Here is a 27,824-nt window from a genome sequence, read left to right as displayed (position 1 = left end):
GATCTACCACCATAAAAGTAAGGGGGCAATTAATACGAGTATTATGGGAGTTTCATTGGAATAAACGGAATTTTAATGATAAATTTTATTATTTCTATACCTCCTGATGTTCATATACTGTACATGCCCACCTTTCTTCCCACAGACAAGTAGTGTTTAGAGGATAGTAATTTGTTTCCACTTCGAGACTGAATAGAAAAAGGTTTTGACGCCAATAGCCTTGTTATAGGTTATTGCCATTGCCCACCAGGTTGTATCAATACTTTACTAGAGGCTTGAATCTATTAAAAGGAAAGAAAATGTATTTTTTTTTTCAATTTTAAGGCATAGATCAACATCAAACCAGGCTTTGAGAGAAAAGCATTATGAACGTAGGATTAGTATAGAAATATGTTTTGTTATTAAATATTATTAAATATTCTTAACCAATTCAATTCTAAGAAAGAAGAGCCCCAGTCTTTGACAAATTAGCAGTGCACATGTGCAGTGGATTTATTAGGTCTTGGCTGTCTTTTCCGTGAATTCTTTTTACGATGTAAGCCTTTGACAACAGAAAATGGTTTGTTGATAGGGCAGTAAATATAGGTTATGGTTTTGCACTAAAAGATTAGGGTTTGCTTAAAAAATCATTCCTTCTAATAACAAACCCATATCTTTAGTATCAAATATCAGTATAGCTAGGAGAGATTGACGTTGTCAAACCACCAAACTACTAAAATGAAATTCATGGGCCTGACTGTGGCAAGAGAAATGATTTGCAAATTAAGGGTGTACCCCTGTTGGTGACTTTATAGTGTCTAGGAGTCTACAAAGAAAGTAATTTGCAGTCTTTTGAGGGTAATTTGGATGCATATTGTCTCTTTTAGATAATCAACTGTTATGATTAGATAGTTTTCCCCTTAAGGAAGACATAAAATTATGTTAGATAAGTCTACATCTCAAGGATGTTATAATAGAAAGGGGAAGAATAAATTTTCTACTGCCGTAACTGTCCCTAATAAATATGCGTCGACCCCTTTATGTGTCATGTCCTGCAGATAAAACTCGCAAAATCTATTTTGAAATTATTTAAACACCTTATTAAAACTGCATCAACACCCAAATTTCCTTTAAGAAGTACTGATATTGATAATGCTCTCCCTTTGTAAGTGCTGACCTTCATGTGAGATCTTCAGCATCTACCAACCTGTAGAAATCTTTCATAATTACTCCTTTGAGGCAATGATATATTGAATTTTTTGGCTGATCTTTTGGTTCATCCCATAAGTAGGAAAAGCCTCGATATATCTTATCTTGAGCCCCTAGTTTCATGAAGAAGCTATAAGGAGGCTAAGAAGAAATCATTATTGTTCCAAGTATGATTTCCAAGTAATAGAATGTTAATATGCACTGTAGTATGACCAACACTATCATTGGCAAAAGTTAGGCTAGCAATGTTCTTCCAGTTATTTGTTCGAGTGACTGTATTTGATAAGATGTGAAGTTTGCTGACTTGCTACAAAGATGCAAATACAAAGAAATTATATTATCACCAACATAGTATTTAGTAATGAAGTATGATCTAAGGCTCTTATGGAGCTTTTGTTAGACTTTTTGAAATAAGAAATCAGTCCCATCTCTGAAGCTTTACAAGTCTGGGAACCAGCTTTCATATGTCGATATCGATCATCCAGATTTGGGGACATTGAAAGAATTTTTCCCATGAGATAGAAAACGGATTTTGAGCGAAGCGAAAATCTATTTTTGGGTGAGATAGCCATGTCGTCCTGATGGAAGGTTCCTTCAGTAGCTTCCTAGGGTAGTTAAATATACCCTAGGAAGCTACTGAAGGAACCTTACATCAGGACGACATGGCTTGAGCCCAAAAATTCTTGTTAGAGAGCTGACCAGTAACCGTGCTGGCTGAAAATTGTAAGAACTTGTCCTCTAATAGAAGTAATGAGAAATCAGTAACCTTAAGGAATGGAGGCACAAAATATATTGGTGCCTCTCCTATTACAACATCTAAATTAGTGTCATTACTTAGTGTAAATGTGACATATTTGCTCTCCAAGTCATGCCAATCAAATCTGGCAGATTGGCAGATTGAGAATCCAGTATGGCAGTCATTTTTCAAGATGGCTGCCAAATTGCGCCCTCTAAAGTTGACGTTTCATTTAGAAGTATTTATAGTTGTCCGAGTTGCATGATCTACATATGGATTCCTGAAGTAGATTTTAATGTATATAAAGTTAAATGACATTTGTTTCAATTATTTTATTGTTTATAAAGCTAAGTTACATATATTTTGCAAGATTGTGCTGTTTTTTTAAAGATGTCCACCAGATTGCCCGCTTTTCACTTCATAAACTTTGCACCACAATGACCAAACCATGCCACTGATTCTCCAGCTGCTACTGCTCACATGTGCAGCTACAGACTTGATGTGACTGAGAGCGCTGATTGTAAGCACTTGCATCTTCCTTGGCAGCGCTTTTTAAAGGAACACTGGCAGATCGTTGCCATAGGGGTTAATGTTGTCCAACATATCTACCATGTCTCTCCTTTCTGTATTCACTTTCACTAGGCAGGATTGTTCGTATCTGGTTTGGAGATGGTTGCCTGGGGCCAGATGATGTCTATCCTGATAGGCCCAACACTTTGTGTGGTCTGTGAGGGCTGCCTCTGTTGGTGGAATTGAGTTGTGAGGCCTCTGCATGTGGGCAAAGACACCTTTATCCACTCAAGCAGCTGTGGTTGATCTGTCGTGCATGAGGACAACGAATCTCTCCTCCAGAGGACAATGAATATCTCCAGCCTGTGCAGGTCAAGAATTTTGGCTTCCTTGCCAAAGCCATGCCCCATTTTCTTAAGATCTATATCCTGTAAGGAAGGCAGCACAGATATTGCTGACTAGCACATCCACGTTATTGGGCTAATGATGATAGACTTTTCCCTATCAGTCACTGCATCCCTGCCATGTATGAATATTCGAGTGTCAGCTTCCTCACGACAACATCCAAAGACTTCATTGTGTTACTATTAGCATCTTTTAATTTTGTGATGATGACTGTGCTTATCGTCTCTGCTTCATACCTCTTCTCCGCAAGGAAGTGAAACAGCTCAGTCTTATTGTTTGCGTCATGAAGGAAGCTTTGCCAATTATCTGTGTCTTAATTGTTTCAGTCATTCTTCCACCCTCTCATACCTAGTGACATAGTATTATTTATACTTTTGGGATGATACTTCTTTACCATAGTCGAAAAATGTCTTTGAAGTATGTGGATGTAAGCCATTGATAGGTGCTAATCCATCAATGATTATTACATCTGCCATTGGTTTTCTGTCTGGGATGTTCACCTGTGATTTCTGACCCATATGACTGATTCTTGTGCAAGCAGAATTCTTGCATGTCACACTGCCTTTCTGGTAGGAAGTGAATAGTTGTGAGAACAACTGACAGTTATCTCAGAGGACTTTATCTGACTGTTCTTGTGTAAAGAAATAAACAGGGTTTTTCGTGTTTGGATGATGGAAAAGACCGTCCCCTTTAACTTTTAACCCTTTTATGAATTATTTGAACTGCTCTTTGCCCTGCCAGTGATGTGGAGCTACTATTTCAGCTAGAGTTGGGTCTACAATGTTCTTTGTGTCTAACATCAGTAGGTCAACTGATTCCTCTTGAAATGGGTTGCCCATCTCCTGCATCACTGCAGAGGGATTTTATCTTTTCAAAGAATGATTTTGGGGCACTTAGGGTCTGGTTATGGAGCCTGCTGCTTTAGATGGCATCTTTCATACAAGACATGGCCTCATATTTAGCTAATAGACCACAAAATTTGGGTCCATCGACCATCCACCTACGAAGCATTAGGTACTTTCCACAATAGATTTGAGAAATCTACTTGAACACATTTGCATGTGTTCATTGGATGTGACATCGTGTCTACCTTTCGTGGGAAAGGGGAGAAATCTATATGGCAGCCTTGGAATGCATTTGATGATGTTTCTGAATTATTCACTACTTTCATCCAGCTTCCATCATTGATTCTTGATTTTGACCTGCAGAGGCTGGAGAGCTTCGGTGTCCTCATGTATGACAGATCGAGAGCGGTTTCTTGTGTAGATAAAGCAAGAGTAGATGTCTTTGCCTGCAAGCAGAGGTCACGCAACTTAATTCCATCAACACAAGCAGCTCTCAGAGAACACGCAAAGCATGCTGCCTATCGGCCTGGGATCATCTGAGGCCAGGCAACTTTCTCTAATCTTGACACAAGTAGTCCTGCTGAAAAAGGATAAATATATAAAGGAGAGGCATGGTAAATATGTTTGACACTTGTAGCCACTATTGCTACAAGATGTTGGAACTTACAAGGTGTTCATGTAAGAAAGGCTGCAAAGGAAGGTGCTAGGGCTTATAGTCAGCAATCCTCTGTACATCACTCTGCAGTTACATATGTGAGTAGTAGCAGCTGAATGACAAGTGGCGTGGTTAGAACATTGTGGTGCAAAGCTTATAAAATAAGAAACGAACAATTTGGTATCCCCCTTAAAAAGACAGTAAAATCTTGCAAAATATGTTTTTTTGGCTTTTAAACAATGAAATCTACTTCAGCAAGCTTAAAAACATAGGACTCCATATCTAGTAGACAACTACAAATATTTCTAAGCAAAGCATCAACTTTGTGTTACTAATTTGGTGGCCATCTTGAAAATTGGCCACCATCTTGGATTTTCAGTTGGTCAATCAGCCAGATTTGATTAGTATGATTTGGAGCACAAGTTTGGCATCTTTTATGCTTGTGTCATCATTTGCACGATTCCTCTAAAAATTGCTGTTGTCTCCTATAATACTGTAGTAATATACAATTCCTGAATAACTTAGAAATGTCCATAGTCGCCTTTTCAGGAAACATCTCTTGAGCTGTCACTAGATACTATTCCTGTGTGCAGTCAAGCATACCCAATTTGTGATGGAAATTTGATATGCTCAGAAGAGTTTTCCAGCTGAAAATTCTCTTTGGTTTTTCCACTATTAAGCTTAACAGATTTTCAGATCATTTCTAGTCTGGCCAAATATATACTCTCAGACTTCCTCGGCGAATCTGGAACATGTTAAATTCTTTACGAATCTCCATTGATTCAGTATAGCTGAATGGTATAATATTAGTTTGTTTTTATAATTGGCGGTTAATAAGTCCATCTTCAAACAGCTTGCAGATCTCTGGATGTATAGGCTTCTCTGAGGGCAGAACTTGACAACCTGTTCCTTCCTGTTGATGTCATCCGTTAGAACTTAGCTATTCTGCAGCATGGAGCATGGAAAACGGTTCACGTTAATGTTCCTTGGCCCACATGAAGATGTGGATAGTTTGATAGAATAAATTCTCCAATCTTCCTGAATTTTGTTACACATCACAAGTAGCTCATGGGACATCTGATGGCACTACACTTTAGCAGGTGATAACCCTGTGTGGTATAAAGAATGTTTACAGAAGTGCATAGTTTTGTTAATTAAATTACACTCTGTGAATGTTTTACTCAACAGGAAGATAAGAAATGTCTTCGTCTTAAGAACTGGGAATAAGAACATCCTTTTTATTGTGCTGTCACTACGTATGGAATTGCCAGATACTTCTCACTATATGGGGAGTTGCCAAAGGCCTCCTTAAACTGCTGTGATGTGTAAGGAGATTCATAAAGCTAGAATTCCTATTTCTTAGGCAATCGATTTATATTGTGTTGTCAGATGTTACTCTCACTGATCTACCCAATATATTCTATTTGAAAACCATCAGGGCCAGAAAAATCACCTTTAACTGTATATAATTTATAAATTATAAGACAGCTTCTTTCCATTTGCAGCTAGATGAATGTTCCCTAAAATCCAAAGATGAATCACTTTTATTTCTCTGCTGAAATTATAGACATTCTACCATTATTGGTACCATCATGCCTTTATCCATAGAAAGAACTGGAATGTTTTCTGGTTGCATAGCTGTGGACCATAACTTACTACTGAGTCAGTTGTAAGGAATTATCTTCTCGACCAAGTTTTTATGACTTGTGAGAACTTATCAGGAAAACAATGGTGGAGACAGGGTATGTAGAAATTCTTCAGTGGCACAAGGAATTTTTTGATTTTCTCTTCTGTTGGTAGAACCAATGGTCTAACTTAATTTCCATACTAAGGTAGACAGCCCTCATAGTCAGTCGAGGTCTGATTTATTCCTGTTGATTTTGTAACATTGCCTCAAAATTCATTTCTGCTGTGTGTCAACAGATCTTTTGAACAGCTACTTTTACGAGCCACTTACCTCAAGACCATAGCTCATTCAGATAAATACTAAGACTAACACACTGATTACAAATTAACCAAGATAAAACAAAGAAGTTTAATCTAGAAATTTCTCATTGTACCAACCAAATTTACAAACTACTTGTAATTTGGATGCTCATGAACATGGAATTATGTATCCTTTAAATAGATTGGCGCTAAAAGGTCTCTGTTACGGCTGGATTGACAAATTGGAACTGAAGTCCAAGTCCAGGAAGAGTTCTACATAAGAAATCTTATGGGGTGTCAGTGAATCTTCATGCTGTAAAAACTTGTTGAGCTGGCTGCTACCTCTCCTATTCCTTTCTTCATCGAGAATCTCACTAATTTATTTAGTATTTGAAATACCAATGATTTCTCTGTATGTACATGGTTGGTAGTTAATATATTTTAAAGTCAGCAAGAGTATAATTTCTAGAAAGTGAATTTGGATTTTTTTTCCAAATTAAACTTTAACACAACTTCCAGTGTCTCTAGAGATGAGTTCTCTTTAGAGGGATTTGAGGTTATGGAAGACATACCCCACCATGTGAGTGCCTCATAGAAAGGAAGGATCCACAAGAGGTACATGTAGTTAATGACTTAGCTTTCTAATGTAATGGTTAGGGTGGCTTATTGAAAATGTTCTTTTTATGGTTATTGGAACTGCCTGGTATAAGTTACCCTCAAAGGGAAGCTCTTTCCTATTTCATCACAACCGTGGTCAGTGCCAAATCATACCAACTGTCACCAATAGTAGACTCTGATTAAAGATGGGAACCAACATCATATACAAGTCTTCAATCTTTCCCAGCTGGGAAAGATGCAAGTAGTTTGGGGAACATGTGTTCACATGAAGGAATGAGCTGGATTACCTGACATCGATCATGACCTGACTTATGCACTGCTCACCTATCAAAGACTGGCACTCATCATCTTTTCTTAGTAGAAGGTTGATTTGTGGAGCAAACTAAATGGAACTGTAAGAAATGACTGTTATTAAACAATTACCCCATTGGAAAGATTTGTAGCTAAGTGGTCCTTGAAAAACAGTCACATTTGATTTTCTTTCTCTTTCAAGTTCTCGAAAAGGAAAAAATCATGACTAAATTCAGTTAGTTTAGAAAAACAAATACAGTACTGTAGTGTGGGGGTCCCCCTGTAATTACATCTTTTTAGTTTACCACCCAGATACTGGTAAAAGTTTTTTTTAAGTGAATGGCTTGAATACTGGCATGTATATGACCAAGTGATATAAATAAATTGGCTCAAAGATGAAGAGTGAGGTATGGAGAAATATAACTTCTAACAATAAATTGATACTTGTGTGCTGATCCTACCTTTTGAGTAATTTTCAATAATTTCTCTTTCCCTCTAACGTTATTTAATTTTAATCTACACAACCGGTTTTTCATTCTTAATTTCATTGCCTTATGGTAATATATATCGCAATTTTTTACTTTTGGTTACTTACATAACCTTCCTCGTGCCCTTAGCTCCTCAACTTGTTGCATTTTGTTTTGTAGAAATATTAAATCCCCCCACAACATATATTTTAGTCTGTCTATGTCGTCCATTATGTCTTCTTTGACCAAAATGTAGACTGCTGTTTTGATGTTCTTTTATCTTAGTATCTTTGTAAATTCCCTCACTTCTCTCCTTCCAGCTATTTGTTTCCTACACAAGCAGCCGTTGGTGCCATTTTTTTTTTTTAGATTTTCTCAATATCTTATTCACCATAACTTTTTATAGACCCCTTTTCCTGTACTGTACTGTCAGATATGAGATAGTTTTAATGACTTAGAAATGACAATTTTTCTTTACATAGACATCCTTACTGTTCAGCATTTATCAGTGTTCATGGAAACCTATGAATGATTAGGGCAGACTGACATTATCATTCATAGGTTCAGTTCATATATAAATTGAAATTTTCCTTTTGTAATTATGATTCATAATTGTACATTTAAAGTAAGAGGTGATGTAATACGTAAAATTTTATTAAGATTATTTTACGGAGAAATTATAGCAAAATTTAATTCAAACGTATCTTACGAAGAAAGTTTAAACTATGAGTGTGAGTGTGTCTTGATATCAGCGTTACTTAAGCAAAAGCTGTTTTTTAGAAAGAGTACTATTCCATGACCACTGACTTCAATCTCGTTCTTTTCCCCCAAATGACTTTTGAAATATCTTTTCTACGCGCGATGACGTCTATCTAACTGAAAGACTTTTCGTATTAGGGTACTTTAATGACAAGGGACAATTGTATAGAGGGATTCTAGATTTCTTTTGTCAGTATGTTGATATAAATAATCTGTACTGTATAGACAATTGCATGGTTCAACCATCATGTTGTTTCTATGTATATTTTGTAGTTGTTGCTCACATACATATCCATATGACTTACATTTTTAACAAGCATGTATAATCTACACATTATTTATGTACAGGCATTCACTCATCACAGACATTAGCACACTCTCGATTACAGTGAAATAGCCGTTCCTTTGTTTGGTAAATTGGTACCTTCATGACTTTAGGTGTGTATTATTAATGCAATGTAAGCAGATATTACTGCAGGTAGCTAATGTATTGTAACTCATGTCTGTGAGATATAACATTTTCTTGATGTTATTAAGACAAAACATCAATCTCGTGTATTTTGTATAATTTTCATCATTATTGATCTAATATTTTGGTCATGCTGTAAGAAATTATCAGTCATCCTCCTTGACCATCTTCATCATCATAAACACCATCTTTTGTGTTAATTGATTTTCAAAGAGGGTTATCTCCTTTCTGTTTTTATATAAATGTATATTTAATGTATAGCCTTATCTTATTATATTCTTAATTAATATGTATAGAATAAAAGAAAACATACTTAATCTATAAGCTGGAGAGGAAAATCATTCAAATTATATACACCATTTAAACTATATTATAAACTTTGAAATTAGAATTTTTTTCCTAGCATTGTATTAGTATCGAATTCTAGATAAATCATATTTTTCAATGGTTGGAACTACGTCATTTGTGAAATATGAAATTTAAATGTGATGACTTTGCACTGCATTGATATAAACTTCAACATATATTTCATAAAAACAGCTCGCTTTTGCCTACCAGTTTATTTGCAATTGTTTCTGATTCTCCACAACAAAGATTAAGAGCACAGTAATGTATGTTCTCCCCCCCCCACTATTTCCCTCCCCTCCAGCCTCGCCTATTAGCCCCCCTCCCCCCTACAAACCCTCCATTGCTCATCTGATGTGAGGAGTTCACTGTTTTTTTCTGTTTATATAAAACGAAAAGGAAGAAAATACAAAAATCCTTTACCTTTTTTATTGGATTCTGAAGATAAAGCAATTGTTGCCAATGTTTTATTTATATATACAGTATACAGAATATTTGTAGTATATTAGAATGTTTTAGTTCAACAAGAGATTGTGGTAATTAGTCTTTGTTAAGAATTGGTTTAGGATTGTTTGTCAGTTGGTGATGTCCTCTGAAGAGTAAAAAAAAATTTTATCACTTGAAAATGGGATTAGATTGTAGGTGGCTTAATCCATCAAGTCTCAGACATGTCATAATTAATTATATAGATGTTGCTTCATTGCAGATACAGCAGTAGATGATAAGTAATTTGATGTCTTTGAGATTCATTGTTAGTCTTGTTTAAACCTTTTTTTTTTTTGTAGAACATTGCTTAATATTCATTGAAAGTAAGCAAAATCAGACTATATAGCATGTGATTCTATTTAACAGTTGAAAGCTAAATCTAAATGTAATTTATAGACAATCTGATTAATGATTATTTTGGTATTAGATTGAGCCCTTCAATAGCCTTTCGCCTTTCTTCCACATTTTGGCCCTATTGACTAACTGATTCCTTCTTGGCAGGTAATTCAGACTTTGAGAACAATGCTGCTACACCAAGTTCTCCTACAAGCCAGCTATTACAAGAATATGAAATGCATCTCCGGAACACTTTGGCCAAAGGGATGGATGCAGAAAGTTACAGTCTTCACACTTTCGAGGCTTTACTCACCCAAAGCATGGAAAATCTGGGTATGTACAATCATATTTCAATTACTTTGCTCCTTATTTTATTTCAAATATATTGAAATGTACAGCCTTTGGGTATATTTATGCTGACCAAGTGTAGGATTAGTGTTGTTTATATCTTTAAAATATAGAATTTACCTAAGGACATTACAGTATATACTTTGAATAACAGTTAAAGTCCTTGAGCACTAGATTAATGATAGAATTGACAATTAACTTATTTTAGCTGTTCGTGTTTGTTATATTTTCATTATGTAAATGTGTTTGGTGTATTCTTGCAGAACTACTTCACTAATCATAAATAGAGCTAATGTGTAAGACTGTATTAGACAAAAATAAAACTCTTAGATATGCTAATAGTACAGTATTAAGACTAGTTTTATGAAACGTTTAGTGTATATAAAAGATATGAGTATTACTGTATATTGAGGTATATTGATTTATTCTATATATATATATATGTATATATATATATATATATATATATATATATATATATATATATATATATATATACACACATTATATATATACGTATACTGTATATATATATATATATATATATATATATATATATATATATATATATATATATATATATATATATATATATATATATATATAAAGTGTATACCAAATATAGTATACAGTATTACAGTATTCATATAATTATTTGCTAGATATATGGACTGGGTCAGTATGACTCAAACACCAGTAATTTGATTAGTATTTATTCATTGCTATATATATATATATTATGGCTATTGATCTCTGAAATATGATTTATAAATTTTGGCGATGAAGTCATAGTAATTCTGCTTTGGTCTTTTTAAACTTTAAATACTAAAATGATATCTAGTTGGGATAATTTTGCGTCATTCGATATTTGACAACTCAAGATAAATTTCCATTTAGATTATAGCGGGAAATTTAAAATTCTGGTTAAAAAAGAATAATCCCGTTGGTGTTTGCGTCTAACTGAATTAGAGCCTCGTCAAAGCTTGCAGATCCAGACCAACATAATTTCCCTTATTATCAATTCCTAAAGGAAATCCCTCTCTCTCTTTTTATTTTGTACAAATAGCTAACAAATATATTTGGTCTTACTGTGTATTGGATTGATTCCATTTGTTACATTAAAGATGGAATGCTTTCCTCCCTTTTATCATTCTTGTTATATTTGTTATCATTTGTAATATTGATATTACAGTAATTTTATTACTATTATTTTATTATAATCACTATGAATATAGTTACTAAGTAGTTTTTATTGATATACGAACATCTAATACTTTTTATTTATTCTGTTTTTGAATACTCTTATTATATTTAATTTTCAATTTGTGTAGGCTATATTTCTTTTCTTGAATTAGAAAAATACCGGAATTTATTTAACAGTCCCACAAGTTTTTGGAGTTTTTAAGATGCAAATTTTTAAACAGCCATCTACATATTTTGAAATTTTGTAATTACAGGAATTTTGCACTTTTTGAGCTTTTTTGTAAACTTTACCCCTTTTTGGCACATGATTTATTTTTGTTTTACTTTTTTTGTGCACCTCCAAGCATGAATATCAAAACTACCTCAGCCATAAGCCTAAATTTGTATTTTTGAAGTGTCTTAGTATTAACAATCACTTGTGGACTTGGTACTTTTTTCTCAGCTTGTATATGATGCCATAATATGTTTGCTGGTGTTGTTGTACCAGTGTTCCAGTGTCTGTCTATTTCCAGTTATACCCATAAATACCTGTGGAGATTCTATATTGATGCCCTTTTGGACATGTTCAGTAAGTTTGTGAATGTTGAAAGAAAACCACTTTCACAGTATTTTGTGTAGTTCATATTGTCTATATTTTTGGGATAATTTTCTATTGAATAGGTGTAGAATAGTCATTTTCTTTTAGTAAAATTACGGCATAATTCTGACGTTATTTCATTTATGTTTTGTGGTATACTGACTTCTTTCCTACCCTTTCCTCTGTAACGGAGTTTCTTATGGTGTGAAATTTGACAGGATAAAAACACCAACCACATTGTTATAAATCAGCAGTTTGTAAACACTTTCTATTTCCATGAGTCTTACCTTTGAAAAGCAAAATTGTATTAGGTCAGAAGTGCCTAATTCACTGCCTTAGAAAAGAATAAAAAAATAATAAATTCATTCCTCTCTCACTGCCACGCATTCCCCTCCAAGGGACATGCATACTGCCACCCACCTACCATACCCCACCAGAACAGTGAAGGACACCCCTCGAGGGCTAATTTAATGAAATACAGAGAATGAGATTCAGATTACTTAAAAGTCGTGCCTAGTGTTCACACGGGCATCTTTATATCTAATTTTTATTTATTTCTAATATAGTATTAACAACAATAAAGAACAATTTATGGCTTGCATAGTGTTTATATACTCTTTTACCTTTTTTAGGTATGTCTCCGTTAGTTTGTTTTTTAATATTTTCATGGATATTGTCACAAAGGTAGTCAAAGTTTTTTTTTTTTGTGGGGGGGTGTGTCACAGTCAGCTATTACTCTGTTTTTTCGATGTTGGGACTCCGAATGTTACTTTTGTCTTTCACTGCCATCAATACGCAGTCCTTAGTAATTAAAACAAATTTATTACCTGAAATTTATTAAGTCAGGACAACTGATAAAGATGCTAGCACAAGTAGAGACGTTTGGGTCAACAACAGAATCAGATCCTTGTATTCTTATGATGTCATTCCACATATGTTGTAGATGAAGTGTTTTCCGAGGGAGTTGTTGATGAGGTAAGCAGGCTGTAACACAATTTTAATACGTTATATAGATTTGATAATCTTCTCGGCCAGTGTGGCTTAGTTTTCGTTCCTTTAAGTTTTTGTATTTTATTATAGTTATTCTAGGTTATTTTCTGAATTTTTATGGCATAATAGCCGAAATTATTAGAATAGGTACTATACTAACTTCTCCCCATACATTATAGACTATTATCACAATCATTATTAACCCATTAACGCCTGACCTACTATATATAGTAGTACAATTGCTAGGACAAATTACACCCCAATTTTTCATGTTTTTCTTATTGTTTTGCATATTCCTGAGTTCTTTTCAATCTAATCAATAATATAAACAGGAGTTTTTCTTTGAAGTATCCATATTTCTCGACTTTTTGACAAAATACCAAAGATATGTAGAATGTTTTTATATATTCACATTTTTAATCTGAGCTCATGGTTACACAAGTTCATTAAACATCTTTATACTGATACATATCATGACACTGAAGACCATGAATCAATTCATATATCAGAAATTGAGATAGCAATTGAAGCATAAATATTACAGGCTATTTTCCATTACCTACTATATATAGTAGGTCAGGCAGATATGAAGCCAAAATATGGACCGGACAGGAAAAATCTTAGAAAAGTATCACCCTAAAGCAAATTGGTTGTTTCTTCGTTAGAATAAACTGCTTGTTCGCTATTTTCTGGTCCTTGGATACACACCTCGTCGCTGGTGAAGTGACTTTCCAGCTAACAATGCCTCGGTAGTTTCAAATTTTCAGTTCCCTGTTACTATCCAAGCATTCTCATACTCTCAGGATACCACACATTACCAAGTTGCCGCTTATACTGGTCTTTGGATGCTGATGTTGAAGTCGAACTCATTGCTAAGGCAATGTCACGTGATACATTTGAAGCAATATTACGGTTTCTGCCTTCCACTGATAATCATTCACTAAACAAGAATCAACATATATCACTTGATGAAGCAATGATAGAATATTTTGGTAGGCATGGATGCAAACAGTGCATTCGGAATAAACCTGTGAGATTTGGATTTAAAGCTTGGTGCCTCAATTCTCCACTTGGATATTTAGCTACGTTTGATGTATAACAAGGGACAGCCTTCGGGTTGAATCGTCACTATGAAGAAAGGTTTGGAAAAGGTGGGGGACACTTTGATGATTTTATTTGAAAAACTACCAAGTCATATCAAAGATATACCAGTGAGGTTTTACTTCGACAACGACTTCACAAGTTTACCTTTAGTAAATCACTAACAAGAGATAAACTATGAAGCAACTGGAACAATAAGGGACAACAGAATTCCGAAGACTTGTCCTATAAACTCCACAAACGAAATGAAGAAGGTTCCTCGAGGAGATACAGATGTTGTGGATAATATTCACAAGATCTTGTTGGTATGCTGGAAGGATAATGGAGTAGTTTCAGTGGTATCAAATATTTCTCCTGTTTATCCTCTGGAAAGTTTATCTCGATGGTCAGCAAAGGACAAAAAGAAAATTAGTGTGAGTCGTCCTTATCTCATCGGGGATTACAACAGGCACATGGGTGGCACTGATAGGATGGACCAAAACATCAATTGTTACCGTATATCCATTAGAAAGAAAAAGTGGTGGTGGCCTATATTTTCTTGGGTAATTGATGCAACGATTCAGAACTGCTGGCTTCTGCATCGTGTTGATGAAAGCAACCTTTCACTGCTGTCATTCAAGCGCTACATTGCAAGGACATACCTTCAGAAGGCAGAACCACGTGTGGGAATAGGCCGGGCAAGACAGTCATCTCGGGTTATTCCAGATGTACGTTATGACAGTATTGGTCACCTCGTCGAATCCCTTGGAAAACAGGCATGGAAATGTGCTCTATCCTCTTGTAAATCTCGTCCTTCGCAAGGGTGTATGAAGTGTGGAGTTCCATTGTGTGTGAAATGCTTTGCTAATTATCATCGTCGTGCTCTTTAGAATACTGCTAATTATAGTATCTGGTTTGTTATTGTGTGATATCACAGAATTTATCTCAAAATTTAACTAAGAAGGAAGTTTCTCTAAAGCATGAACCAGTTTTATTTCTATTTTATTCTACCGTATCACAATTTTCTGTTAAACATTTCACTTGTAGAAGTAAGAATTATTATCCATTTCACATATTCAAATACTGTCAGCATGTGCAAAAGTAAAAGGGCTTACAATTGCAACAAATTTTAGCAGTAAACTGCAATATTTCTTTGTATTATTCAGTAATAAACACACTATTATTGAGTGTCTTGCTTCTAATACATCCGCCTTGTAATGAAAAAATACTAATAAAATTTTATTATAGAAAATAGACTCATCAATAAAAATGTGTACCCCGTATCTGCCTAACCTACTATATATAGTAGGTCCTATATATGGACAAATACCATGGGAAAAACATTGAATATATGATAATACCATATAAATATACATATTAAACTAAAATAATAAAAAAAATTTAGAAAAAAAAATTCAGGCAGTAATGGGTTAATAAAGCAATTACAAGTTTGCCTTCATCTTTTGGATGCCTCAGCATATTAAAAATATGATTTATTTAAAGTAATGTTAATCTCTCTTCCTACTTTCCCTTTGTCTAAAGACATAGTTAGGACCCTATGTTTGTGATATAGTGTGTACTGCCATGTTCATCCAAGAGGACTTTCCTTTTCCGCATTTTATATCAGACCAGGTAAGACAAACAGACGTTTTTCTGGGGATCTTACATACAAGTCATAGGAGTCGGCTAAGAATATGGTAGGTTTTTTTTTTTTTGAATAAGAGACTGACAGTTTTTACCGTTATCCTTTGCCTCCACGTTCGAGATTGACATCATGTCTTGAGACTGGGTCAGACCAACAGATGCATTTCCTAATGTCATGATGCCAGGTACAATTTATAAGGACATGGACTGTGATCAAATAATTTCAAAATATGGAACCCCGTTTTTAATTGTCTTTGATTTTACCGTAATGTCCTCTTAAATCTAATAGACAGGAGAGTGGAGGCCATTAAGTATCTCCCACTTTCATCCATTTCCATTTCAGGCAATGTAAAAGGGAGCATAATGTTAGTAGTAAAGGTATATTTGATATAACTGCTATTATGAAAGGTGCAGAACCAATATGGTTGTGTGATTTGCTTTTTTTTTCGACTGGTGTCCAAAACTCCGAGGGAAAGTTGTTCTAGTAGCCCAATGGTCACAGCACATGACATGCTATTAGACTGGAGGCCCGATTTTTAACTTTGTCAAGGATTTATACCTTAGGAAAGTTCTGTCGACAGCGCACTGGAGAACTAACTCTGTATCCTAATAATTATCGAAAGGAAGACTTACATGAATCTGAGGCATGTTTAGTCTCGCTCCTATAATTATGTCACGGAATGATTAAAATATCTTTATATAAAAACTTCATTAAATTGAAATATACTTTCTCTTTTTTATCATATCTTTATTACAATTTTGTTTGAACATTGATATATTTTTTTCGTTTAATATTGTGTTAAAGAATTATCTCAGTTTTTCCTTTTCATTAGGTATATATCATTCCTATTCTCTACCATAGTTCAGAATAACATAGTTAAGATGATTTAAGTGGGCATTTGTTGAAACTGAATGTAAGAGGTGAGATCTCACGTAAATAGCCTTCTTATCTATTCTTTATAGTTTCAAAATATTATAATATTATTAGAGATTATAAGTATTTTGTATACCACCTTTCCTTCACCTGTGAAGTTTGTTATTTAGGTTTTACTTTTTAAAGATAAGATTTATGGAAATAAATGGGATTTTAAAACTAAAATCTATTATTTCCATACATTTAACAAATAGTTTCCTGCCCTCTTCCCTACTTTTCTCAAGGTATGTTATAACGGCTAAATGCCATGGCTTAGATTAATTGCATTAAGTTTATCTTCATTTGTCTGATTTGGCCTTCATTGTTCTCCACTGTTCTTATCAGTATGTGTTCTGTAGGTGGTGGTATGGAGGTCCCTCGTAAATGGGGGCTACATAGCAAAAGAAGAATTTAGAGTTTTTTTTTCTATTATTATTCTGGTGTCATGGAGATGGTACTTCTGAACTAATAGTATTTTATCTTTTAAATGTAAGTCCTGTTTTGGAATAAAGTATTTTAGTTTTGAAATAATTTTTATTTTTACTTTATTTTCTAGCATTTTTTTTTTCAGGAGTCTGTTAGCTATTTTTAAAATTTGTACATAATGATATTTTTTTAATGTTTTATGTAATGTGTTGGTGGTTTTTCATTAGCAGTGGAGACTTGCTGAACATGCCCCATCCTACATGAGACGCTGCCAGTTTTGTGTGTCTATTTGACTAAGTAAAAGGGAAAAGAAAAGAAATACATGCTTTCATGAAAATGTTGCATGATTGTTACTAATGTTTACCTTTTATATTCAGTCATGTTGTTTACATAACATTGTAATGTCTCTTCATGTTATTTAAAGTATAAAAATGCGTAGTTTTGGTGTCTATTCAACAGAAATTCATACATCAAATTAATTTCTGCTTATTGCTTAGAGATTTGCATAATTCATCTTCACTAGTACTACTTTCGTATTCTGCAGCCAGGTTATAGTTTTGATTTATTTCAATAAATTGCTGCAATTAGCACAGCTAAAAGAAAGGAAATTAAAAGCTACTGTAGTTATGACAGTTTTTGTAACAAGAGATTAATGTTGTTAAAAGACTGTTGAAAAAGAGGACAAATTGCTACCAAATAGAGATAGTATGAAGTTCCAGTAGATTTTTGTTGTGCAGATTAAAATGCCTGTGTAAGTCTTCATGGTTATAAGTATCTATGCAGAGTCCATAGTAGAAGAGGGGTCAATGTCGAGGCCATCCTCAAGTGGCACGCCCATAAACTCTGTGGATGACACCCCAAGGCACTCGGGGTCGTGGAAGTCAACGCCATCATCCAATTCGTATCCTGTAGGAGTGATAAGGGACTCTGCATCTAAAGTTTATGATCAGAGAAGAAGACAAAAACTTCTCTTAGAGATCAATCGTATTCATATGAAGTACCAGGCAAGACACACCTCACCTGCATTTGTCAATGATGAGCCACTCATCCATAGCCCAAGTTTACATGGAGTGCAGAGGGCGGAGAGCTTAGGTAAAGTGTTATTGAAGATGCAATACAAGTGAAGTTACTTATCCTTGATCTCTGGTTTACGGCAACTAACACCTAATGCTTTTAACTGCACTGATCACTAACTTCTATTAATGGGATGCAAGGTACAAGGTATAAGTTTGAATGTATCTTTAGTGATTTTTCTGGCAACACCATCAAAATATGTTACGATCCTGTTTTAAAGGAAGGTAAAGAATTAGTTGCAATCTTGCATTTCTAAAATCCTTAACAAATCATGCAGGCATTGCATTTATTTATTTTTTTTCCTTTGAACCATACACCATGATTTTCTTTCTCGGGAATGGGGATATTTTTTATCTTATTTCCTTTTCGCTGGATCTGAAGCATAGTTGAATTGGAAAACGAAGAGGAACAGTAAACCTTTGAATTCTTGATTATTACCTACTAAGGAGAAGAATACTAATGATGAACTAATGCCATCCATACCCTCTTCTGCTGCTTCAATTGCAGAACGAGCGGGTGCCATGAAATCTACTGGAAAAAACAGTCAACAATACATGTTATTACAACAACAAAAACAACAAATACAACAACACTATCACCAAAAATTATTACAACAGCAACAACAGCAGCAACAACAAAAACAACAACAGCAACAAGAACAAATACAACCACAGCAACAACCACAACAACCACAACCACAGTATCAGCAGTTCCAGCAGCCTCATGTTAAAGTCCACCCCCCTGCTGATTCCGGGAAAAGTTAGTTCCTGCTACCTGCTAAAACTACTACTCCTACTGTTACTACCTCTATTACTTACCTGTCATTTCCACAAGTACTTCCCTTGACAGAATTACTGTACTTTTCTTCCCATGGGTCATATAGTCCCTCTTGAATTGTTGTACCTCCAAGGGTCACAGCTATCTCTCTTTAATTAAGGTCTGTCTCTGCTGTATTGATTTGGGGCCACAGTAATCTCTCCCTTTGTTATCAATTTTTTTGTTCACTTGTGTACTACTACTGTACTTGTCTAATTATCCTTTATGTTAATGTTTTATCATACCCTTTTTATATCTTTCTGATTTTTTTCTGGGAAATAGTCCATACCATTTTATCTTTTTATTTTTACATGGTTATGATTTTACTCTTTTCGAAATTTTCTTTGTAGATATAGATATCATTTTCATTCTAGATTGTATATGATTTTTACACATGTATTTTTTTAATTAACATTGTTCTGGCCTTATTCGAGTCTTTTGTGTGTTTCTCTTATCCTCCAGATATTTACTTACATTTCTTTCCTCTCCTACTGTTTCTCCAACCTTGTACGGATGTCCACATATCTCATTTCTGTATTTTCCATGTCATCTTTTCCATCGATATTCAGATTTTCTATCATATTCCATTGTCTTGTGATTTTTTTCCATTCTCTATTTATCCTAACCATATCAGTTTTCATAGTGTTTTAAGTTTCATCTTAACCTCTAAACTATTGCAACAGCTTGGCTCTTCTCTTTTTTCGTAATCTTGTTACAGCTTCTCCATCTCCTGCTATTATTATAATATCAATTTTTCATGCAATGGTTTAGATTTTGATTCTGTTATATTTTTCTTTCTACCTCCCCTCCCCCTTTTTTTTTATTCTCATCAATTATTTTACATTTATTGTACACGCTAGTCTACACTATTTATGAAAATACTTCTCTCTCTTTTTCTTCCTACTTACTGTACAGTATACATTTTATTTCCTCCTCTACTGTGTTTTGGACCTCTTTTGAGTTTCTTTCAACCAACTATATATTTCTACTTCCAAAACATTGGCAGTGCGTTATTCGAGTTTCTATTAGTGAGAGTTAGCAAGTACAGTACTGTGCAAACTTTTCACTTTAACTAACCCTTTTTATAATGCATAATTTCTATTTCATTTCTCTAGGGGTTCAAACTTTACAAGAGCCACGAAGCATTTACTTTACAAATACTTTTCAATCAGGATGATGGTTTTATTTATAGAGAAACGCCATATCTGTTATATCTTTTTTTAAACCAGTAGCTCCAGATGACTGTTAATAAAGATGTTTTGAGTGACATTAACAGTATCCTATTGAAGTTATTGTTTTCTCTATAAATGTCAGGAATACCACAGTAAATAATCTCTTAGCATCTGGTAATAAGATCTTTATAACCTCAAACAGCATCAATTCTTTTACTCTCAAAACTATTTCTTTGGTTTTGTGCATTTTCTTGACAAGTCATTATTATATCTTGGTTTTTTTAAAAAAAATATGATAAATATATCACTCTCATTGTCATACCTTATCTTGCTTTTAGTGCTTGCATATGATTCAACCCTTTTAATATCAAGTACTTTGTTAATTTCTTTACCATTATTCAATAGTTGTATCGCTTTTTTACTTCTATAAGTCTTCCACTGCATACATTAACTCGTTATTTTTCCCTTCTAACTTTTGAACATTTATACACCATCTATTTGTACATCTAATTGTCAACGTTTTCGTTTCTTTAGCACTAATCAGTAGATGGTACTTTCCTACAACACATAATCTTTCTTTCCCTTCTTTCCATTCTTATTTGTCTTATTTCTTTCATCTACTAAATGCCAATTTGTTCCTACACTAAGACAAACCTTCATTATTTAATATTGGTATACTCCAGCGCTCAAGCTGATATTATCGATGAAGACTCATCAATGATCTGGCAACTCTCAACTAATGTTGTTGGCTCTTTAAGTTTCCATTGCTTTTGTGCTAATTGTTGTTCTATCGTCTTTCAGAACGAGCTCAAAGGAAGAGTGTTTTATGAGGACTTGTCCTTGTGTGGAAGGACGTCCATGCGGGACTTTCATGAGTTGTTTGGAAGGGGACATCGATGCTCCTCAGAATCCTCTTGTGGTATTTGCAGGAAATGGCCTTCTTTCCAATAGGAGACATTTCACGGATGAGAGAAGAAGAAATCTAAACGAGATCATTCTCCTGCAACTGCTTTGGGGTCGAGAAGAAGTAAAAGTGTTCTAGATCTTCTTACCTGATTCTGGAAATTCCCCTGTCTGAGCCTGTGTTGTCAGGCCTGGCACCAGGCCTACCAATGAAGGACGATGATCATGTAATTCTCCAGGTTTATACTGAAGACATAGATTCTTTTAATATCATTATTATTACTAGCTAAGCTACAACCTTAGTTGGAAAAGCTAGATGCTATAAGCCCAAGGGCTTCAACAGAGAAAAAATAGCCCAGTGAGGAAAGGAAATAAAGAAATGAATAAACGATATAAGAAGTAATGAAAACCAAAATAAAATATTTTAAAAATATTAACCTTATAACAGATATTTGATATATAAACTCTAGAAGGACTTATGTAAGCCTGTTCAACATAAAAACATTTGCTGTGAGTTTGAACTTTTGAAGTTCTACTGATTCAACTACCCGATTAGGAAGATCATTCCATAACATGGTCACAGCTGGAATAAAACTTCTATAGTACTGTGTAGTATTGAGCCTCATGACGGAGAAGGCTTGACTATTAGAATTAACTGCATTTTGTCTCCGATCATTGAGTATACCACGGCTGATACTTGCCATGTGACGGCTGACAGGTGCTATGTGCCATCGATTTTGTCACCCTTCAATGCTCTTGACTCCTATGACCAGCTCTTTATTTCTGACCTGAGATTTCAAATTGAGTTTGCAGGTTATATAACACTTGGTTTGCCTCTGATCTTTGTAAAGCATTTGCCAGAACAATCTTCTAAGCATTCACTTGAACACATGTAAGTACACATACCAGAGCACAAACCTTTGCCTGAGCGTGCATCATCGTTAACCTTGCCTGACAATCTACCATCGTTTTTATTGGCATTATTATTATTATTATTATTATTGTTATTATTTTTATTATTATTATTATTATTATTATTATTATTATTATTATTATTATTACTTGCTAAGCTACAACCCTAGTTGGTAAAGCAGGATGACATACTATCCTTCTCTGATTCGTGTAATGAAATTTGGCTTCCTGATTACACCTCGAGGGCCATAAATTTGTGATGACCAAGGTATATTGACTAAATCTTCTCCAACAGTGTAGTTAAAAGTGATCCATCAGGTGAGGGGTAGTCACCATTTTTATCAACATAATTTCACTCCCACCCCTAGAGCGCCAGTATGCAGAACGAGCGGGTGCCATGAAATCTACTGGAAAAAACAGTCAACAATACATGTTATTACAACAACAAAAACAACAAATACAACAACACTATCACTTGAATCGCGTTAGCCTCTTTCCTATTCAGAAGAGTGTGAGACACATTGATCATACAGTAAGTTAGTGGCATGTCTGCCAAACTGCAATCCGGTGGCACGTCTGCAGCACCACAGGTCAGAGGTGCATCCACTAATCTGCATTTTAGGGGAGCACTCTGCGGTCCCTCACGATGCATGCCTTGAATCCTCATGCCCTCTTCCTATAGAGTCTCATTCTGTAAGGGCGTATTATGCAATATCTCATAGATTGCTAGTTCTCCTTCACTTATGTTATTGGAGGAGGATGAGCTGTTGCAGTTTAAGCGCAGGACTCCACCTCTTAGATCTACTCCTAAGAGAAGTGGAAACATTCCAGTTCCTATGAAAGCAAACGTGGTTCTGCAACAACAATTTGAAAGGAGGTAACGTCATGAACCTTTCCCCTCTGTTCCCTAGGATGATTCCCCATGATCATCCTTCAAGAGAGATTTGGCCCATTAGACCTCGTTCTTCCCCAATTTCTATCTGTATATAATGCAAGTATGCTAGATCCACATGTTACAACTGCTTCTAAGAATGAGCATTTTAAAGGACAGTTCTATTTGGGCCCATTTGATTTTGACCCTACTTCAGAGGAGGAGGATGTTGAACCTTCACTTCTTCCTGTTACCTGATACTTTGACCCTACCTCTCTAGCGGAGTTGTCCTTGCACGACCGGTTTTTGTCACCATCACTCTCCTGCACCTGACTTAGAGAGACAATGGAGCATCCCAATTACCAGAGACAGGATTCAACACAATGCTTAAATCATTGCAGTCATTCCAACCACTAAGATCGAAGAAGGAGAGGTTCATGTTAGGGAAAGCAATCCCCTCATTATGCCACCATTGAGGTATTCCTGGCAAGTTGGTGGACACGGTGGCTGTTCTACAGGGCAGAGGTCCTTCCTTCTGGGTATCACATCCCGTTTACAGCATGTCATCCTCTTTTAAATTGGACTTCAATGAACCCAAAAGGATCTCCAAGAGACCTTCTTCTACAAGACGAGCTTCAGGCTATGCTGCAGAAAAATACCATCAAAGAAGTCTAGGACTGGTCTCGGGGATTTTCCAGGAGCTTGTGAAAAAGTTGATGGGAATTAGAGACCAGTCATAAACTTGTCTTGCTTGTACCAGTTCATCTTCCACAGTTCAAAATGAGGCCCCTAGCACAGTCCTCCAGGTATACAGAGGAAACGACTTCCTGATGTCTGTAGATCTCTACGAAGCGTACTTTCAGATTCCTATTCATCCAAAGTCCAGTCCAGTTTAGAGTCTTTTTCTTTTGCCTGTTGACGGCACCACAAATCTCCACTCTTCTCTTCCCTCTGGTGTTTTGATAGGTGCGTACCATGGACCTTGGACTCCTGTGCTATCTGGATGACTGGCTTTTACTGGTGGAATTGAAAGCTTAACTTCACTGTCTCAGAGACCTTCTTCTCGAGTGTTGTCACGATCTTGGAGTCAGGATTAATCTTTAGAAGTCAGTTCTCAAACCCCTTTTACTGGTGGAATTGAAAGCTTAACTTCACTGTCTCAGAGACCTTCTTCTCGAGTGTTGTCACGATCTTGGAGTCAGGATTAATCTTTAGAAGTCAGTTCTCAAACATCAGCGCTGACTATGGTATTTAGGCATGGACATAGATAAAGTCCAAATGAGAGTATTTACATTAAGAGACAGAGTGCTTCGATTCAAATAGGTCACGGCTCTGTTTCTTGAGTGCAAAACCCTAGCAGCACGACTGTGGTAGAGGCTCATTGGTCATCTCTCCTCTCTAGAGAATATAATTCTGTTCAGTCAGCTGCACCTATGATCCCTCCAATGGGCCTTGAAATCTCAATGGCGTTAGAAGACAGACTCCCCCTCTATTCTGATCAGAGCCCCTCAGGATGTCAGAATTCATAATTAGAACCTGTTGAGTATATCCCCATTGCAGGTTCATGCAGGATTTCTCCTGTTTTCAGACACATCATAGCAGGGGTGGGGAGCACACCTGAGGGATCTTTACGTCTCAATTCAATAGACACAGGAAGACTTGTTGTTTCATATCAGTTACCTAGAACTAAAAGCGGTGTATCTGGCATTATTCCACTTCATGGTCAACTTGCAGGGTCACTCGGTAATGTGGATGAGGGAAAAAAACAATCAAGGGGTCCAGTGTCCAGGAGTATTTGGTAACTGGCTGTCAAGAGGCATCAGTGGGCATTGTTTCACACAGTACATCTTTCAGTTCATTTCATTCTGGGGAAGTGGAATGTAATAGCAGGCAGTTTGAGTCGACTAGGGAAGGTATTTGGCTCTGAATGGTCTTGAATCCTGTAGTGGGGATAGAACTCCTGACTTTGTGGGGTTCTTCAATCATTGATATGTTTGCCACTCACCTGAATAACAGCTGGAAGTGTTCTGCTCACCAGACCCAGACCTGTACCTGTCAGCACCCTTGGGAAAGCCTAGACATGTATGCCTTTCCCCTGTTGAACAAAGTTATGATATCCAGTGACCTTCGAGTTATGTCAGTCACTCCAAAGTAGTTTCATGCGTAGTGGTATGCAGATCGTACACAGTGCATATTGGCCAATGCCTCTTATGGCAGTCACACGTCAAGAGGTTTCACACAGAAGTGTCTTGCCTGTCTCTTCACGTTTGGAAGTTATCCAACATCTCTCCTGAGAGAATGGATTTTCGAGACAGTCTGCAAAGCAGGTATCTTCTTTAAATCTTCCACAACAGGATAACGGGTGGAGTGGTCTTCTATAATTGGTGTCGTAGAAGGGACTTTGCTCCACTCAAGGCCAATATTCCTTTGATTGCAAACTTTTTAGTTTTCCTACGGAAAAAAACTTCTCTCAGACATGGTGGTAAAATTGCTCATTCTTAAGCCAGGTTTTTTAACTGAAGGGAATTGATCTCTCCTCATCATTTAAATTATTGGCTTTGACAAGTATCATAAACAGGGTTTTCTGCCTCGGGAAATCAAGCCCTAAACTTAGAGTGTGATTAAGGTTTTTTGGTCCCTTAAGTTGGCCCCTTATGAACCCTTAAGTAAAACCTCAGACAGAGATCTTATCCTCAAGATGATTTTCCTGTTATCCTTGGCCTCTTCTAAGAGAGTAAGTGAACTTCATGAACTCTCGCATTTGGTTTCACACTCCAGGAGGTGGAGACAACTGTCGTTCCCCTATGTACCTGATTTTGTCACAAAAACACAGAATCCATCCATTAATGGGAGCAGGTTTGACTCCCATGTCCATATCATCCCAAAAGGAGGTGAATGATAATATGGATGATCTTTTACTATATCCTGTATACGCAATGAGTCTTTACTTGAAATATACGCATCATTGTCGTCTTAAAATACAGAATTTTTTGTCAGTACTGGCAGGAGAAAGAAGAAAGTTACCAAAAAACTTCATATCTTGCTGGATTTGGGAGACCATCATGAAAACATACAAGAATCAAGGATATCCATCTATGCTATCTGCTCTCAAAGCTCATAATGTCATAGGAATTGCTGCCACTATGGCTTTCCCCAAAAAACATTCATTAGCACAAGTCCTTAAAGCTGATGTCAGGAGGAGACAAACTACCTATATTGCTGACTATTCAAAGGACTACAACCATATATCTCTGGACACCTTTCCCATTGGACCTGTGGTAGGTGGCCAGCAATGTGTGGTAAACCTACTTTGCACTGGGCAGATAGCATAGTGTCTAAGTTAACAGTTGCACCCCATAAGTTTTGTATGCGTGAGATGAGAATGTTTGGCTATATTTTTTACTATAAGTAGAAGTGTTGTCCTCACGTTCCTTTCGAGGTGGATCATGATTAATCTGTAAATCCTTAATCATACTACATCCTTTGCAGTCTCTGTACCATTCACAGATAAGAGCATTTCACCTATAATTTACCATAACCTATCCATGAGCCATGGGGTGCAAGCGTGACATGCGCTGTTTTTCACCTTACTGGACTAAGCAAGTTCACCCTTGGTTGTTTGTCAACCAGATGGCCAAGGGACTACCTCCCTCATATAGAAGACTCTCACATTAAATGATGAAGGTTTGATTTTGCTTGGTAACAAATCACAAATTGGAAAAATAATTTATGGTTTTCCAAGCTATACATTAAGTCATTAAGTTTTACTTCCTTCTGCATCCATCCCACAAGTCCCAGCTGGATTTAGAGTGGTTCCCCACTTCAAACCATAGTTCGTCGAACTGACTCACGGGCGAGTAGGGTAGGCCATACTGGTTACTAGATCCTCGATAATTCTTCATCGACCGTACCATCTTGTGCATTACAGTATACCAATATTAAATGATTCAGGTTTATGTAGCTAGGAGAAATACAAATCATTTCTAAAATTTGAGATTTTTCAGGATTTTTGTAAAGATTTACATATTTCTAGTCTGTTACATTGAAATTTTTACCAAAAATTTTAATTTTTTGTTGTTGACTTCTCTGTTTTTTTATTTTTATCAAGCTATTAACTGACCACATAATCTTTAGCCTTTCTTGATATTATTTTAGTTTTGTGATATTTAACATTCTAAAATTTACTTATTTTCCTACAAATGGCATTTCTTTATTAATAAATTTGTGTGATTACAGTACTAGTTTACACCTCTATTGGTCCTTTGATTTTTATGTAGATCCTTCCTTATTTAAGTATTCTTTAAGCATTAGATTGTTGTCATTCCTAAATTGAATTTCATGAATACACCACTATATCTTCATTCATAATATATTTGTAAAACTAATATTTTCTATCACCCCCCTTTTTTATCTTTATTCAAAATTCTCTCTCTCTCTCTCTCTCTCTCTCTCTCTCTCTCTCTCTCTCTCTCTCTCTCTCTCTCTCTCTCTCTCTCTCTCTCTTCTGACAGTTCCTTTAGATATATTGACTGAGATATTGTTCCTTTTCCCCACTCTCTAAAAAGACCTGTATCCCTTAAGGTCCTCAGGATAACTTGAGCCCATTGTGGAAGATAGGACGTATTCTGGTGGCATCATGTCTTATTTAGTCATGTAAAACAAATTTCATACCATACAATTGGAGGTATATATTTTAAATATCTAGCATTGTTGGCCAGTAAATTAGTTATGAAATCTATAAGTAATCCACATTCAGCTGGGTTCTTGATTCGTCTAAGAATTGATTGTAAGTAATTGGCTATTAAAATCCTGCTCCTAATTTTAAAGTGGCCATCGGAAAACTGATTTATTTACATGAT

At 35.6% G+C, this 27,824-nt stretch overlaps 1 protein-coding gene across 4 annotated transcripts in view; it reads left to right on the top strand.

Moving 5' to 3' along the window:
- The window catches only part of sif (still life), a 1,404,800-nt gene that overhangs the window by 825,340 nt on the left and 551,636 nt on the right, over positions 1 to 27,824 (top strand). For all 4 annotated transcript variants that reach the window (XM_068381983.1, XM_068381997.1, XM_068381990.1 and 1 more), the window contains 2 exons: positions 10,202 to 10,369; positions 18,001 to 18,309. In XM_068381983.1, the coding sequence (XP_068238084.1) occupies positions 10,202 to 10,369; positions 18,001 to 18,309 (477 nt within the window). The remainder of the gene's footprint in view (positions 1 to 10,201; positions 10,370 to 18,000; positions 18,310 to 27,824) is intronic.

The sequence above is a fragment of the Palaemon carinicauda genome, chromosome 1, assembly GCF_036898095.1.
Source record: "Palaemon carinicauda isolate YSFRI2023 chromosome 1, ASM3689809v2, whole genome shotgun sequence".
NCBI classification, from domain to species: Eukaryota; Metazoa; Arthropoda; class Malacostraca; order Decapoda; family Palaemonidae; genus Palaemon; species Palaemon carinicauda.
This window is presented reverse-complemented; position numbering and strand designations above follow the sequence as displayed.